The sequence below is a fragment of the Bombyx mandarina genome, chromosome 11 (genome assembly GCF_030267445.1).
Source record: "Bombyx mandarina strain Sakado chromosome 11, ASM3026744v2".
In the NCBI taxonomy this organism is placed as follows: Eukaryota; Metazoa; Arthropoda; class Insecta; order Lepidoptera; family Bombycidae; genus Bombyx; species Bombyx mandarina.
Window position 1 is genome coordinate 5,913,285 of NC_143218.1, and position 15,346 is coordinate 5,928,630.

Consider the following 15,346-nt stretch of genomic DNA (forward strand, 5'->3'; position numbering starts at 1 on the left):
CCGCCCTAGGCACTTGCCCCGACTGCCCCTAGTGTGAATCCACCACTGGCTTTATGTGTGACATGGAGTTGTCTACGGAATTAATCGTTTCTGATTCTATAACATTGAGATACCGAGCAAAAATGCATTGATTGTATATTGATTTAATTTCATCATCTGGAATAATTTTTACGGAACAAACAACCGATAATAACAATTTATTACAAGATTACATTCATAACAAAATATAATTTTAACTACACATCATTTTAAATACAGTTATGTAAACTCATACACTATAGAAAAAATCGTCAAACATCACAGATCCATTAAAAGTTATTTTTAAATACATACATTATCCATTTATTAAAATTAATAATCGAAATCATTGTTCCGAAGTCAATTTCTTATAGTGTTCAACGTAGATGTCGCATTGTTCAGCTGAAACAAATCAAGCAGAACCCTCGTAACTGCCATCTTCTGGATAGACTTTACTAAAGCAGCAATCTGACCAAAACTGCTCGCGGCCTGGTATCAAGGAGCTAGCGCAGCCCAAGAACATGACAGTGTTAATGTTCCCAGTCGTCATCCACCTTGAGATATGACCTCCATATTTTATGATTATATTGTATGATCATTATAAAAATCATTATAAAAATAGAAAAAAAGCTAACAATCGTTTGCTTTACATAAATAAAATCAAAATGATTACAAAAAATAATAATGTAAAATCTGTACACTAGTATTTATTAATCGAATATTATAAAGCCGACGTACATACGACGCGATAAGAACGTCGGACCTTTGAGGCCATACTTACCTCGGTGTCGCAATGTGTTACGCCTCATCTGAACGAAAACATTTTCTGTCCGCGAATAAACGAATATATTCTGTCGCCGATTGTACCAGCCCCTTGTGGACCCGCTCTGCGATCTGGTCTGGACAGGGCTGGGGGGACACATCGTGCCGGGCACAATGTCGGGACTTGCCTATTACTTAATCGCGAACTATGTCCATGTGATCAGACCTTTAGTTTAAATAGTGTTTAAGAATACTTTTTAAAAGTAAAAAAATATTTTGGCTACCGGAGAACATAATCTAACCTAGACCTAACCGACACTAGGCCGAAATATCAATTGTATTGTGTTCAATTCACCCGGCTCGAGTTTGTATATAACAAACGTTCCGATACCTTTCAAGAAATGCGGCGATCCCCTCAGCCTGTCGTTTCTGTTGAGCAAGGCGTGGTAAACCGCCACGAAGGCAGAAGGGTCATTCTTGGCTCCTGCCAAGAGCTTCCTAGCTGGTAGATTGTTCCAAACGTTACCGCCTGCCTGCTTAGCTGCCCCCACAGCGCTGATAGGCTCCTCCCAACTCAGTAGTACTTCTACCACTTCCTGGTACAAGATTTGAAATTATGGTATCCATTGATGCGACAGATGCGCAGCGTTACGACTGCTCCTGACATCTTTGAATACTGACCGCACATGCGTCTCCCATCATTAATATTAGGGTCGCCGCACACGGGCCACCGGCTACAACCACAAAACGCCGCCACGAGAAGCTAGAGGTGGCTACAAAAATAGCTGAAGCGCGCGACACCCACTTATGGCCGGTGGTCGACACTTGCGGTCGGTGGCTGCTGTTTTTTGTGACCCATGCACGCAGTATCATAATGGACTCTGACGAAGAAGGTTTAAATGCGTTCCTTCTCCTTTCTTCGAATTGAACAGGTTAACTGAGGTAAGAGAGAGAGAGGGATGGGGAATCGCGCGAGTGGCGTATGGCGGCGTTTTGTATTTGTAGCAACAACGATTTGTGTGGCGGCCATCGGCGTCAACCGTGTGCTGCGAGTCCATATAAAATGTATGAAAATTACAGAAAATATGCCGGTGGCAGCGGTTTGTGGTTGTGGCCAGTGGCCCGTGTGCGGCGACCCTTACTGTTAATTTTTCCAATTAACTGTCGATAGCACTGTCGGATTCGTCTATTGGTGATGTTACACAGATTTGATGCTGATTTTAACAAAATATTTGTCGGATCTCAAACTTATTGGGAAACGGTATCAACTTCATGGGTATACTTAACAAATATAAACTTAACAGGTCGGACAAAGATTTATGCCTGATATCAAAATTCCCGTACTGTAAATGTTTGAAATAATTTAATCCTACTTCTACTAACAGCGCTATTAAATCTACAAAAGTCACAAATTGTTTTTCGCATCTTATCGCAATTTCGTAATAACATTGTAAATTACGATTTTCTTCTTTGGGATTTATTCATTTTGGCGTACCTACAGAAAATATATATAAAAATGGCGGGAAACCATTTTATGTTATCAAAACTAATTACGTAAAACAAAAAAGTAAATAGTATTTAATCCTTCAAAAAGGACTTCGTATTGCTTATAAATATAAATTTTAATTATTACTCTGCGGGTATTCTCTCTAGACATTTTGGCAGGATGGCCAAGTCTGTAAGCAACTATGGCTGTATGGTTGTATGTTTGTTAATTACACGCAAAGGGTTCTTCTAGATTAGATTGAAATATTTTGCTAATTTTTCAAATAAATATGAACATTGTCGCTGAAACATAATCGAGAACCTTGCCAGTGGTCGTGCGGTCGCACCGACATCCGAAACCGGTTCCGTCTGAACATTTGGTAAACAAAAGTTATCAGTTTACCAAACGTCAAAGATCAAAAAAATACACACTTATCTGTAAAGTTTTTTGTAACAACTCTTAATTAAGGTTAAAGTTTCGTTATAATTGGGTTAGTAATTGCTCTTAATTATCGTATTACGTCATAAGTATTAATGATTGTAGATTTATTATGTTGACTGATCGATAGTTATTTAGCTACGGACGATGGGATCGGCCTAGGTAGCAAGCACCGACCACACAGTCGTGAGGCGATTGAGTGACCCACCGGGGAATGAGTAGCAACGTCTCAGAGTGTTATACTACAGATATGCGATAGCCAGTCGGTGGTCACTAAAAGGCATCGTGACCTCGCCAGGCAGGTTCCACCATACTGTCTATTTCTGCCACGAAGCAGCGATCCGGTTGAAGGCCGCTATACGATATAATCGAGGCTTCGACTTCATGTCTCGAGATGGACAACGGCATCATGATGATGTGTCTGAAGTTCGATATCAACTGAACACTTGATGGGTCATGAGCTCGTTCGATTTAAATAAAATCTAGAAAAAAAGTGTGTGTGTGTGCAAGTCACATACGGTAGAAATGAAACTTATAAATAAGATATAGATATACTGACTATCCTGCTACACAGGAGCATACATATGGACAATGTTTAGTAGACGATAGTGGGGATGCTACGAAGAATCGCACAAAGAGGAGACCGCGAACGTCTAATGTGTTCTATCTTATTCTCTCGCCGGCTCAATCCTAAACATTTATGTGTTTGTGTCTCTATGGACTAATTTTTTCGTTTCATCGAGTTTGAAATCACAACGATTCTAAAGAAGTTTCACTTCAAAAATAAATTGTGGTGTTGGTTTTTAGTGCAACAGATGAGAAATCGTCAAAGGTGAATCTTTTCTAGATTGTTCTAGATTGAATTAGTGTCGTGTCTGACCTCGTGTCCCTTGAGCCTCCACAGCATGTCGAGCGCGAGCTGCGCGGCGGCGGCGTGCAGGCGGTGCAGGGACAGCAGCTGGCACGCGAGCGGGCGCGAGTCGGCCAGCGCCGCGCGCCGCACCAGCGCCCGCAGCCGCCCGCCCGCGCGCCGCGCCACCAGCGCGCGCACGCCCGCCGCGCTCGTGCCCGCCTGCACCACCAGCTCCTGCCGGCTCAGCGACGCCAGGTACGCCGTCACCACCTGCGCGACAAGCTCGCACCTAGCACATCGCACCTCGCACCTCGTGCTTCAAATGTACCACTACTTTTTTTTAAATTTTTTTTGCTTAGATGGGTGGACGATCTCACAGCCTACCTGGTGGTAAGTGGTTACTGAAGCCCATAGACATCCACAACGTAAACGCGTCACCCACCCCGAGACAAGTTCTAAGGTCTCAAGTATAGTTGCAACGGCTGCCCGACCCTTCAAACCGAAACGCATTACTGCTTCACGGTAGAAATAGGCAGGGTGATGGTACCCACCCGTGCAGACTCACAAGAGATCCTACCACCACTGCACAAATGGTTCAAAACTTAACACTAACATTTAATGACAATCCATAATCTATACTAATATATAAATCTACAGTGGTTTTTACGGATGTTCCGTTATAACTACTGAACCATGCATCCGATTGACTTGAAACTTGTTATCCATGTAGAAAATACATGTACTTAATGGATAGGCTGTTTATATGTTTATATGAGTGTTGGACTCCCTACACCAGTTGCGGGGGCGTTAATGATGAGAATTTTTGTGGGGGTGAGAAATAATAATGTTAATTTTAAATGCCAAGTGAGACGGACGGGTACAACTAGTATTCTATATATATGTCCCACCATACTCCCAAATTGTCATGTTTTTCATTTACATTTTTTTTTATTCGTTTTTTAATTGGAGAAAACGATGTTTACAAATTATTCAAATTGTTTTCAAAAATTCATATATTATCGAGTTGTCCCAACAAAATGTAGTCATTTTCCAAAATCTATGTATTTAAAACATTATTTAATTATAGTTTAAGGAGACGAGTGCTTACGTGCGATTCAAGATGATTGTTATTTTCGTTATAATTTCGTTAAGTACAAATTATTTTAGATTATTTTTAAATTTAAATTAAGAATGATTGCGCTTATAATCTAGTTGTTAACAGCGGTGAGATGCTTCACTAACGGTGCCTTTAGGTACCTCAAGCACCGGTCATCGTTCTCGTCGAACCCGTCGCTTGCGAGGAAGGGCTCGACGAGTAAATTAACCCTCAGACACAGTCCACTGAGTTTCTCGCCGGATCTTCTCAGTGGGTTGCGTTTCCGATCCGATGGTAGATTCTGCGAAGCACGGCTCTTGCTAGGGTTCGTGTTAGCAACGTCGTCAGGTTTGAGCCCCATGAGCTCAACTACTAGTTAAGGTTACGCTGAAATAGCCTCTCAAGGCTCTCAGCTTAGGTAGGAAAAAAAGGTGAGGTGCCGTGAGGGCCGGTATTGACCTGCACCAGATGGCGGTCGTCGGAGTGCGCGGGCAGCAGCTGCTCGCACACGTCAGCCTGCGACACGAGCACGCGGGCGGGGGCGGGGGCGCGGGGGCGCGGCGCCACCTGCCCCGCCGTGTGCCGCGCCGCCTCCAGGTCCGCCCACTTCCTGTCCCGGGCGACAGACACATTTACGTCTCTTTGGATCTGTAACTCATTTTGCATTTAAACTTAGATTTTTGATTACTCTATATCAGGGGTTCCCAAACTTATTTTGTCTACTGCCCACTTGGGGGTTAAATAATTTTTTTGCGCCGCCATTTTTTCACCTACATATAACCACTATAGTGAGAGCTCAGTTGGTGTCTAAGAGTCCTGCTAGATGAAAACTCTTTTTTTTCTGGGTCTCTTACCGCCCCCCTTTAGACCTGCAGCGCCCACAAGGAGGCGCTATCGCCCACTTTGGGAAAGGCTGCTCTAGATAGTCAGACGAGCCCACATCCCAGCAGATATTAAGTGGTTATCGGAGCCTATGAGCATCACGACACGAGTGCCCCCCCAGTTCTAGATCCCGAGGCCTGTGAGTCAGCCGGCCCATCCTTCAGGTGGGAACGCGTAATTGCTCGGCGGCATAACTAGCCAAGACGATGCTACGGCCCTCAAGTACCAAAAAAATTTCAATAAACAACATTAGATAATTTAATCTTGTGTTTTATCGAAGTATTTCAAACTACCCACCTGTAAACGGAATTGATTTCGTCAAAGACCTTAGACAGCTCCACCAGGTAGACTCCCGCGTCGCTGATCAGCTGGTGGAGGATCCTGTAGATGGTGTCCCTGCCGTCTGTTCGACGGAGCAGCGCGGCCACTATCTTCGATATCTCGTCTTTTGGCACCTGTTTTTTTATTTTCCAAATGATTTTTGAAGGAGCAGCAGCAGACCTTGAGCATCCGGCGTACAGGATAGAATACGCCGTTTAATAATTGTGTTAGGAAGGTTTTGGGGTTTTTTCCTCCCACCGTCATGTAAGACCAAATAAGATGTCCCGAGCTCTGCTTCCCGCTCATGGCGTAAGATTTAACTTATAGCCCAAGAGCCCGTGGGCTCTACCTGTATGTATTTGACCAGACCTGAATTTTCGTACATTGAGACCCCTATACCTACCATGCATGAGGTGGGGACTCACTAAGCTCAAAGTGGTCGACGCGCCGAGCGCTCAGGTAGGACAGGTACCGATTTTGACGGATTTTAAATCCATTTGACCACGTCTGCCGTTTTGAAATTTTGAAAATATATGATTATTATTATCGGAAAATAAAAATGGCAGACCATTATCGCGCATTTTACTTTGTGGCAGACCACTTTGAAAATGCTAAAAAAATAAAATTTTGAAAGTAATTGACCAGATCTGCCATTGATATAATAATATGTTGTTTATTATAGTCTTAAAAACTTATATTGATCACGGCAGACCTCTACATTGCGTACACACATCAACATATAATAAAATTATAGCTACTAGCCGGCCAGATGTATATTATGTTTTCCGTTCACTGTTTTAGAGGAATATAATTTACTTGCGATTTACTTTAGCAATGTATTTACCGAAATTAATATTTTTTTATATACTATATACTAAACTTCATTAGTTAGACAATAAAGAAGTGAATTTTTTATGGGATAATTATAAATAATACGGTATAATGCTGATCAAAAAATAATTCAATTCCTCATTTTTATCATTCAACATTTAACTTGCCAGCTATACAATGCCAAAAAATCTAGAGATGTAGATGATGGAAGGTTCCAGGTATTCGTTAGCAACTATAAAGATTCAGACATCAATGAAAATTATAGAAAAAAAATTCAAAATGTTGAGGCAAGCTCAATACCACCGCGTAAGAGTGAGCTTTATCAACAACTTTTGAGGGCCCACTATATTTCTTCTATTTGGAGAAATGCTTACAAAAAGCAACCCACAACTTTAGACCCATTGGAGTATGGTTGGATTGAGCAGGATAACATATATGCCTTCAAAGGGTTCGAAGGTGACCAACTTCCATATTTTGTGAGTGACTTAATCACCAATGTTCCTGGTAAGTTGATAACAATTCTTTCTCGAACATGTTCAGATGAATTTATGTTCATTTTACAATTTATGTTTTATTTTTGCAGTATTCGATTCAATGGATGATGAAGACGAGTCACCTAACGATAAAGATGACTCCGATGATGATGATGATGAATGAAGATTGATATATATATATATATATATATATATATATATAATATGTAATGCATGCATGATATATTTTTTTAACTGATTTAACACTTTTAAATTTTGTCTTGACGAAATAAAAATGAGGAATTGAATTATTTTTTGATCAGCATTATACCGTATTATTTATAATTATTCAATAAAAAATTCACTTCTTTATTGTCTAACTAATGAAGTTTAGTATATAGTATATAAAAAAATATTAATTTCGGTAAATACATTGCTAAAGTAAATCGCAAGTAAATTATATTCCTCTAAAACAGTGAACGGAAAACATAATATACATCTGGCCGGCTAGTAGCTATAATTTTATTATATGTTGATGTGTGTACGCAATGTAGAGGTCTGCCGTGATCAATATAAGTTTTTAAGACTATAATAAACAACATATTATTATATCAATGGCAGATCTGGTCAATTACTTTCAAAATTTTATTTTTTTAGCATTTTCAAAGTGGTCTGCCACAAAGTAAAATGCGCGATAATGGTCTGCCATTTTTATTTTCCGATAATAATAATCATATATTTTCAAAATTTCAAAACGGCAGACGTGGTCAAATGGATTTAAAATCCGTCAAAATCGGTACCTGTCCTACCTGAGCGCTCGGCGCGTCGACCACTTTGAGCTTAGTGAGTCCCCACCTCATGCATGGTAGGTATAGGGGTCTCAATGTACGAAAATTCAGGTCTGGTCAAATACATACAGGTAGAGCCCACGGGCTCTTGGGCTATTACTTTCGAAATATATTTAGTCTATATATATAAAAATGAATTGCTGTTCATTAGTCTCGCTAAAACTCGAGAACGGCTGGACCGATTTGGCTAATTTTGGTCTTAAATTATTTGTGGAAATCCAGAGAAGGTTTAAAAGGTAGATAAATATGAACATTCTCGGAATTAAATAAAAATAACAATTTGGTTTTTCCTTTGATGTGTCCTCCGTCGGATGGATTCCATTTGTTTGTTTTAAGTTTATTTTATATAAAAGTTTAGGTCTTTTATTTATTCGATTGAGGCACTAAGAAGTCTGCCGGGTCAGCTAGTACAATATAAAAATCTTCAAGGCATTTTACAGAGTTCTCGAACATTTTCGATGGTTCTTTTTATTTTGTGAAGTTCAAGTGAAATATTTAATTTTTTTATTGCTTATGTGGGTGGACGAGCTCACGGCCCACCTGGTGTTAAGCTGTTACGGAGCCCATAGACATCTACAGCGTAAATGCCGTCACCACCCACCTTGAGATATAAGTTCTAAGGTCTCTAGTTATAACGGTTGCCACCCTTCAAATCGAAACGCATTACTGCTTCACGGCAGAACTAGGAGGGGTGGTGGTACCTACCCGTGCGGACTCACAAAAGGTCCTACCACTAGTAAGAGTATAAGTAATAAAGAGTTTGGCGACTCACCGAGTGCGCTAGCCCCGCTGGCAGCAGCTGGACCTGCCACAGACAGCCGAGCCTGGCGTCTATGATGTAGTCGGGTTGGAACACCACCCACGTGCCCGAATCTGAACACTCTGTGTAAGGAGTTTACGTGCTGACGGTACCGAGGCTCTCCCAATACCAGTTGAGGGACCAGTGTCCAAAAAGAGCGTTTTAATTTGGAAGCTACGAGGGAACAATTTCCAAATACCCTACTTATTTCAAATAGCCTATTAATTATTATCTTTGCACCTGATGGGCCAAGAGTTGACAGATAAGGAATATACCTAGTCAGGTCATAAGGCCACAAAAAAGTTTATTGAATTCGAATTTCGAATTGTTCATGAAAATAAAAATGTATACTTTTAGAATTTTTACTAATTTTTAAATATGGAGTGGACGCTTAAAGAAGACCGTGTTGCAGTTATTGCGTTGCATCGTTGCGGGTACGCGCCAATTCAAATTTTTAACATACTGAAAAATTTGAATATAACCAAAAGATTCGTTTATCGTACCATCAAACGATACAATGAAGACTCTAGTGTAGATGACAGGTCAAGAAGTGGTCGCCCTCGGTCTGTTAGGACTCCAGCAGTGATAAAAGCTGTGAAGGCGCGAATTCAAAGAAATCCCAAACGTAAGCAGAAACTGTTGGCCCTTCAGATGGGGTTAAGCAGAACCACGGTGAAAAGGGTGTTAAATGAAGACTTAGGGCTTCGGGCATATCGAAGAAAAACAGGACATCGTTGGAATGCTCGTCTAATGGATCTGAGACTGAAGAGATGCCGCGCTTTGTTGAAGCGGTACGCGGGAAAAAAATATCGGGAAATTATTTTTTCGGATGAAAAAATTTTTACCGTAGAAGAGAGCTACAACAAACAAAATGATAAGGTGTACGCACACAGTAGTGAAGAAGCGAGCAACCGTATTCCGCGTGTCCAACGAGGTCATTTTCCATCCTCGCTCATGGTATGGTTGGGAGTTTCTTATTGGGGCTTAGCAGAGGTACATTTTTGTGAGAAAGGTGTAAAAACGAATGCAGTTGTGTATCAAAATACAGTCCTGACGAACCTTGTGGAACCTGTTTCTCATACCATGTTCAATAACAGGCACTGGGTATTCCAATAAGATTCGGCGTGAGCTCATAGAGCGAAGAGCACACAAGACTGGCTGGCAGCGCGTGAAATCGACTTCATCCGGCACGAAGACTGGCCCTCCTCCAGTCCAGATTTGAATCCGTTAGATTACAAGATATGGCAACACTTGGAGGAAAAGGCGTGCTCAAAGCCTCATCCCAATTTGGAGTCACTCAAGACGTCCTTGATTAAGGCAGCCGCCGATATTGACATGGACCTCGTTCGTGCTGCGATAGACGACTGGCCGCGCAGATTGAAGGCCTGTATTCAAAATCACGGAGGTCATTTTGAATAAACTTTAGTGTCATAAGAATCTATGTTTTGTTAAGTTCATTTTGGTATATGAATGGTTACATGATGAATAAACTTGTTTCAATTATTTTACATTAAACATGTGACAGAATTTATGACCTGACTAGGTATTATAGATTTAAACGATGATCTTGATCGCGTAACGGTAAATATAACAAAACAGAAGAAAACTGAGAAGAAACTGAATGGCATTAACGTTATTTATTACAAGTTTGCAGGTACCGAACAACTACATAAGGACCGTCGGTCAATAGAAAGCGACACCCACTCGGTGGAATCTTTCTCTTGTCGTTTTCATATAAAATTAAATTTAACACGAAGTGGAAATTAGGGGACGGTTAGGTATATTTAAATTTCGTGCCCGAGGGCTAATTTTTATGTCAGGTTTTCTTGTTGCCATATGAGTTTGTTTTATGCTTTTTATGTTTTATTATTTGGTAAAAGGATACACATGGAACACGGCTGCCCCTCCACGAGGGCCGGTCGCATGCTGGCTCCTGCCACCAGCGGGATGTGGACGGCGATACTGTTCTCCACCTTCGACTCTTCCATTATGTCGAACACTTGTGAGGTTTGTGTCGACTGCAAGGAAGCGTGAGGCCACTTGGTAAATGTTAACAAACAGTTCAGTTCAGAAGTTCAGTACGACGGAGGAAGAGAGATTTTGGTGACCTAGGCAAGCTGTAGCTGACGTTAATAGATAAAATAGGATATTCTATTGAAATTATTCATTTGGCGTAATATAGTAGCGTTTTTTTATTACTTAGAGCGCACAGCCAATCTGGTGTTAAGTGGTTACCAGAGCCCATAGACATCAACAACCTAAATGCTGCCATATTGAGACATGAGTTCTAAGGTCATCGTTTTATAGCACAACGGTTGCCCCACCCTTCAAACTGAAACACAACTGCTTCACGGCAGAAATAACCAGGGTGGTGTTACCTATCAGTGCGGGCTCATAAGTCACGCTACCATTAGTAAAAATGTTTTAATATGTTTACTGCTTTTATAAAAATTGCAATCTGTGCTAACAGAAAACAAAGTTATATATAATATATTATCGAACGATTATCACAGCTTTGATAGAGCGAAATTAGACAAATCATATTTCTTAACATAACTTGAGAATAACTGAACGAAAACTCTGGAAATGTACCTGGTGGTGCACTACGACCAAGTCATCGACCACATTGACAGCGAATCTCCCGACCAGTCCAGTCTTGAGGATGTGGGTGTAGTGGAAGCCGCTGGGGCCCGTAATGGGCATCAACCAGACCTGCAACACAGGGTCAGGACTATTCGTCTACGGCAAGCCAACGCAGCTTCCTGGAGCTACTACAGGCGCGTTGCACTTTCGGATCTCCAACTCATCCGTATCCTCGTTTGCATTGACAAATCCCGCATTCGAGCGATCCTATCCACAAGGAGATCTGACGTTTTTTTTATTAGTTAGATGGAACGATCTCACGGTCTATCTGTTGTGAAGCGATTTTTTTTATTGCCCTTGTAGGTAGACGAGCATACGGCCCACCTGGTGGTGAATGGTTACCGTCGCCCATAGACTTCAGCAATGCCAGGGGCAGAGCCAAGCGGCTGCCTACCGCTTAATACTCTCCACAAGCTTCGTTTGAAGAAGGACCAGTCATAGCTAGTTAGTAGTAGGCATAGTTTACTGGAGTCCACAGACTACACAATGCGGACATCGTCACCCGTTTCAAGAAATAGCCGGGAGGCACAACCGACCTGCCTTTCTGGTAATGTACGAGTTGGGCATGCGGTTCGCAGCTTGCGTCGTTAGCATGGCACAGAGGTGACAATGTGTAATCCTAAACCTGGAGGGTCAAGATTACATGAGCAGCTTTACTTTACCCCGTTTGCCTAAACACAATGTTGCCATATTTGTCCAAATAAGTTTTGGTATATTCATTCTGGTGGTTTTCCCAGACTTTTTGCATTAATTGATGTCGGAACTTGTAGCCAACGCCGGAGACTGTAACCGGGTCCAATGTAACTCCTCCTGAGTCCTCCATATTGTTGTGTTCAGTGACCGTATATGCAGCTTAAATAAATATATAAATTTTCGAGGCTGACCTCGGTAGGCCCGGGGGCAGCAACAGAAGCGGATACGCCGTGCCTGAACACAGCGCACCATGTCGTGTCGCACAAGCAGAGCAGGAAGACGTCCCTTTCTACCACTGGTCTCATTGAATCTACTGTAATTTTATTAGTATTCCAATTAGTTTCGTTTGTGTTCATAATTAGTAAATCTGGAGATAATTGTAACGTTAAATTGGTTGAGACAGTCGGTCAAGGGGGGGTGGGACGCGACCTTCACTTCGACCAGCCTCAGCAATAACTCCACATGCGTCTATTACAAGTCTTCCTAACACAAATCACACAAGTGTGTGTATTGTAAGGAAAATTGGCGACTACCTCCAGATCTTCAAGAACAGCATCGCCCCCAACTCGATCACTGGGAGTACTCTTGTTCTTTTGGCTCAACGACTTTGGTATATTACACTTATTTGAGTCATATGTGTGTCAAAATCTTACAACATGTTCAAATCAGCCTTTAAGCTATACAATTGAGACTTAGACCTCATGTCTCAAGGAGGGTGACACCTTGAACATTGTGGTTTGGGTGATTGGTAGACTATAAGTTTGTATCTATGGTCCTCCTCCTTGCGTCGCATTCCTCATTGCTGAGGGTCGTGACCACCCTTTTGTATCACCTTCGCACACACATATCTATGGTATAAAAGAATAATTAATTGTTGGCATGACTTACACTCTAACTTCTGTAGTTTTGTTATAGTAGAATTGTTGAGGTAAAATGGCTGCAAGAGGATTCCGTTGTTTCCAGCTAACAATACTATATTGCTTTGTGGACACCACGAAAACCATGCACCACTGAAATTTAACGGAGAGAAATTTTGTAATTTCAGGGTACAATGCTGATTCTGTATTTTTGTAAAATCAAATGAATCTTTATTAGAAAGTGTTGTAATAAAAAATGTTAATACATATAAACGATACTCTTTTTCGCGCGGACAACGCGGCTCATTGTTTATCCTGCTACTTTGTGTTGCACTATGGTGCAATTCAATAAATCTTATTTTAAATCTACCCAGTAGTTTTTGTGGGTTGCACATACAACTGTAGATAGTGTATTGTGAATCCACACAAGTAGTTTCCTGGATGCAATTATTTGTGTCACAGTCTGCTAATGCATTTCAGTTTGCCCCCATGTTACAATGCATACTTTAACATGAATATGTGACTGTAGTCGGATGTTATGTTGTTTTGGTTTAAAGAGCCAATTAAATTTCATATAGCTCTTTATCTGGTAGGCAGTGGCTTGGCTCTGCCCCTGGGATTGCTGAAGTCCATGGGCGACGGTAACCACTCACCATCAGGTGGGCCGTATGCTCGTCTGCCTACAAGGGCAATAAAAAAAAAAAAATGCATGTCTACTGCTCTCTACCTAGAGACATTATGATTTTTTTATTACCATTATAGACATACAAAGTATATTACGATCCAACTGATGATAAATGGTGATCATTTCCCGTAGATGTTAATGATGTCTAGGCAGAACCAAGCCTCTGCTTACTGCTAGGGACCCTCCTCAAGCTTTACAGAAGAGCATGGCACTCAGAAAACACTGTAGGTTCGTTCTAAAGTCAGCTGCTGAGGCAAAAGGATCTTTAGAAATGTAGTGATGAAGAATATAATAGCTTTATATTATTATACAATTTAATTTTCAACCTACAAATGAAGATAATTAGTGGCACCTTAGTAGGAAAAATGCTTTACCTAAATGTGGTATTTTTCAAACTTTTCAATTGTTTTTTCTCAGGTAAAACTTGAAACAGCTCAATACCGTGATCAGTTATGAACGCAATTTCATTTGCTTTAGGCCAAACAAAGCCTAATATTTTTGCGTTCTTCCATTTACAGCTGTGAGAGTACTCTACATTAGTAGGTGACATGTCCTTGAAGTTCACGAATTCTACTGCAGCACTCTGACTCTCATGATTACGTTGTATCGCCAATATTTTCTGGTCAGGTGATAATTTAATTGATATTATGGGCCCTTTGTCTTCCATTTGGAAAGATGTACACTTTCTATCATCCATACTGTTTACGGTTACGCCTCCGATTCCACCCGAACGTACTGTGAATACCTAAATAAAATTGAGATATTGTATTATACAGTAGAACTCAAATGATATATAATACTGTCCTTAAATGTACCTTATATTGTACCAAGCTTAACATAAGCGAATCGGGGGTTAATCTTTTAATTTTCCACGAAAATTCTGGCTTAAATTTGTTACATTATATTAAGAAAACATGATTTATTTACCTGTCCATTAGTGTCGTCAAAAAATACATTTGTCACAGGGCAGTCCGGGTCAAAACGTTTGGGCTGTTCGGTGAGAGCCAAGTAATATTCATCACTATCTTTCAAATTAAATCTGGCCATGTTTTTATATTTTTATTTAAGAATATTAGTTAAAATAAAATGATAAACTATTTGTCATTGTTTTGGAAATTTGACCTCGACAGTTGACACTATTATTCTCCTATCAAGATGACAGACGACAGTAGTAACAGTAGTAGTTTTATTTTTTCAACTGGAAAGGCAAACGTGTCATATCATACAGCCTAATCTTTGATGTATAATTATATTATTTAAATGAAAAATGATATTGTGAAATGAAATGAAGTTGATTAATATGGAACACAGCATATAATGAAATGAGATCAGATGAGACGATATGGGATGAAATATAATTTCAGTAAAATGGTGGTCATTTACTGAGATTTGTTCAGTGGACTTTTTGGAAAATCCCGAGAAGTTATGTCCAGTGGCTTTGTTTCATTTTCCCACATTTGTGTACTTTCACAGATATTAAACAGTTAATAAGCCACCGTTATAACACATTTAAACCCGAGGAAACACTAAATAGACAAAATAAAACAAATCACACAACTCTACTCCTCGCCTTCCCGCAAAAAGTCCCTCAAGGTGACATTTCAATGCAAACTGTAGATTACACAAAATAAAATTTAATTTTTATATTTATATTGGTTTAA

General features: G+C 40.5%; 1 protein-coding gene and 2 long non-coding RNA genes across 3 annotated transcripts in view; 1 reads left to right on the forward strand and 2 right to left on the reverse strand.

The window, feature by feature from the left end:
- LOC149501960 (uncharacterized) overlaps nt 1-15,346 on the reverse strand; it is a 396,223-nt gene that overhangs the window by 32,395 nt on the left and 348,482 nt on the right. The window lies entirely within an intron of this gene.
- Nucleotides 128-14,834, reverse strand: Bulli (regulator of MON1-CCZ1 complex protein bulli). Its single transcript, XM_089730797.1, has 12 exons — nt 14,613-14,834; nt 14,060-14,430; nt 13,032-13,153; nt 12,335-12,456; nt 11,400-11,519; nt 10,693-10,825; nt 8,781-8,881; nt 5,833-5,990; nt 5,113-5,263; nt 3,585-3,827; nt 1,172-1,376; nt 128-420 (listed from the first exon to the last, which is right to left on the reverse strand). The coding sequence occupies exons 1-12, from the start codon at nt 14,730-14,732 to the stop codon at nt 365-367; spliced, it is 1,902 nt and encodes a 633-aa protein (XP_089586923.1). The 5' UTR covers nt 14,733-14,834; the 3' UTR covers nt 128-364.
- Nucleotides 6,967-7,468, forward strand: LOC149501968 (uncharacterized). The gene is made up of 3 exons (XR_016323910.1): nt 6,967-6,974; nt 7,052-7,191; nt 7,271-7,468. It is a non-coding gene; the product is annotated as an uncharacterized LOC149501968 (long non-coding RNA).

Coding starts and splice junctions, on each gene's coding strand:
- Bulli (XM_089730797.1), bottom strand. CDS start 14,732: ATGGCCAGATTTAATTTGAAAGATAGTGATGAATATTACTTGGCTCTC. Junction 12,457..13,031: donor AAAACTACAGAAGTTAGAGT/GTAAGTCATGCC, acceptor ATAAAATTACAG/TAGATTCAATGAGACCAGTG. Junction 5,991..8,780: donor CAGCGGGGCTAGCGCACTCG/GTGAGTCGCCAA, acceptor ATAAAAAAACAG/GTGCCAAAAGACGAGATATC.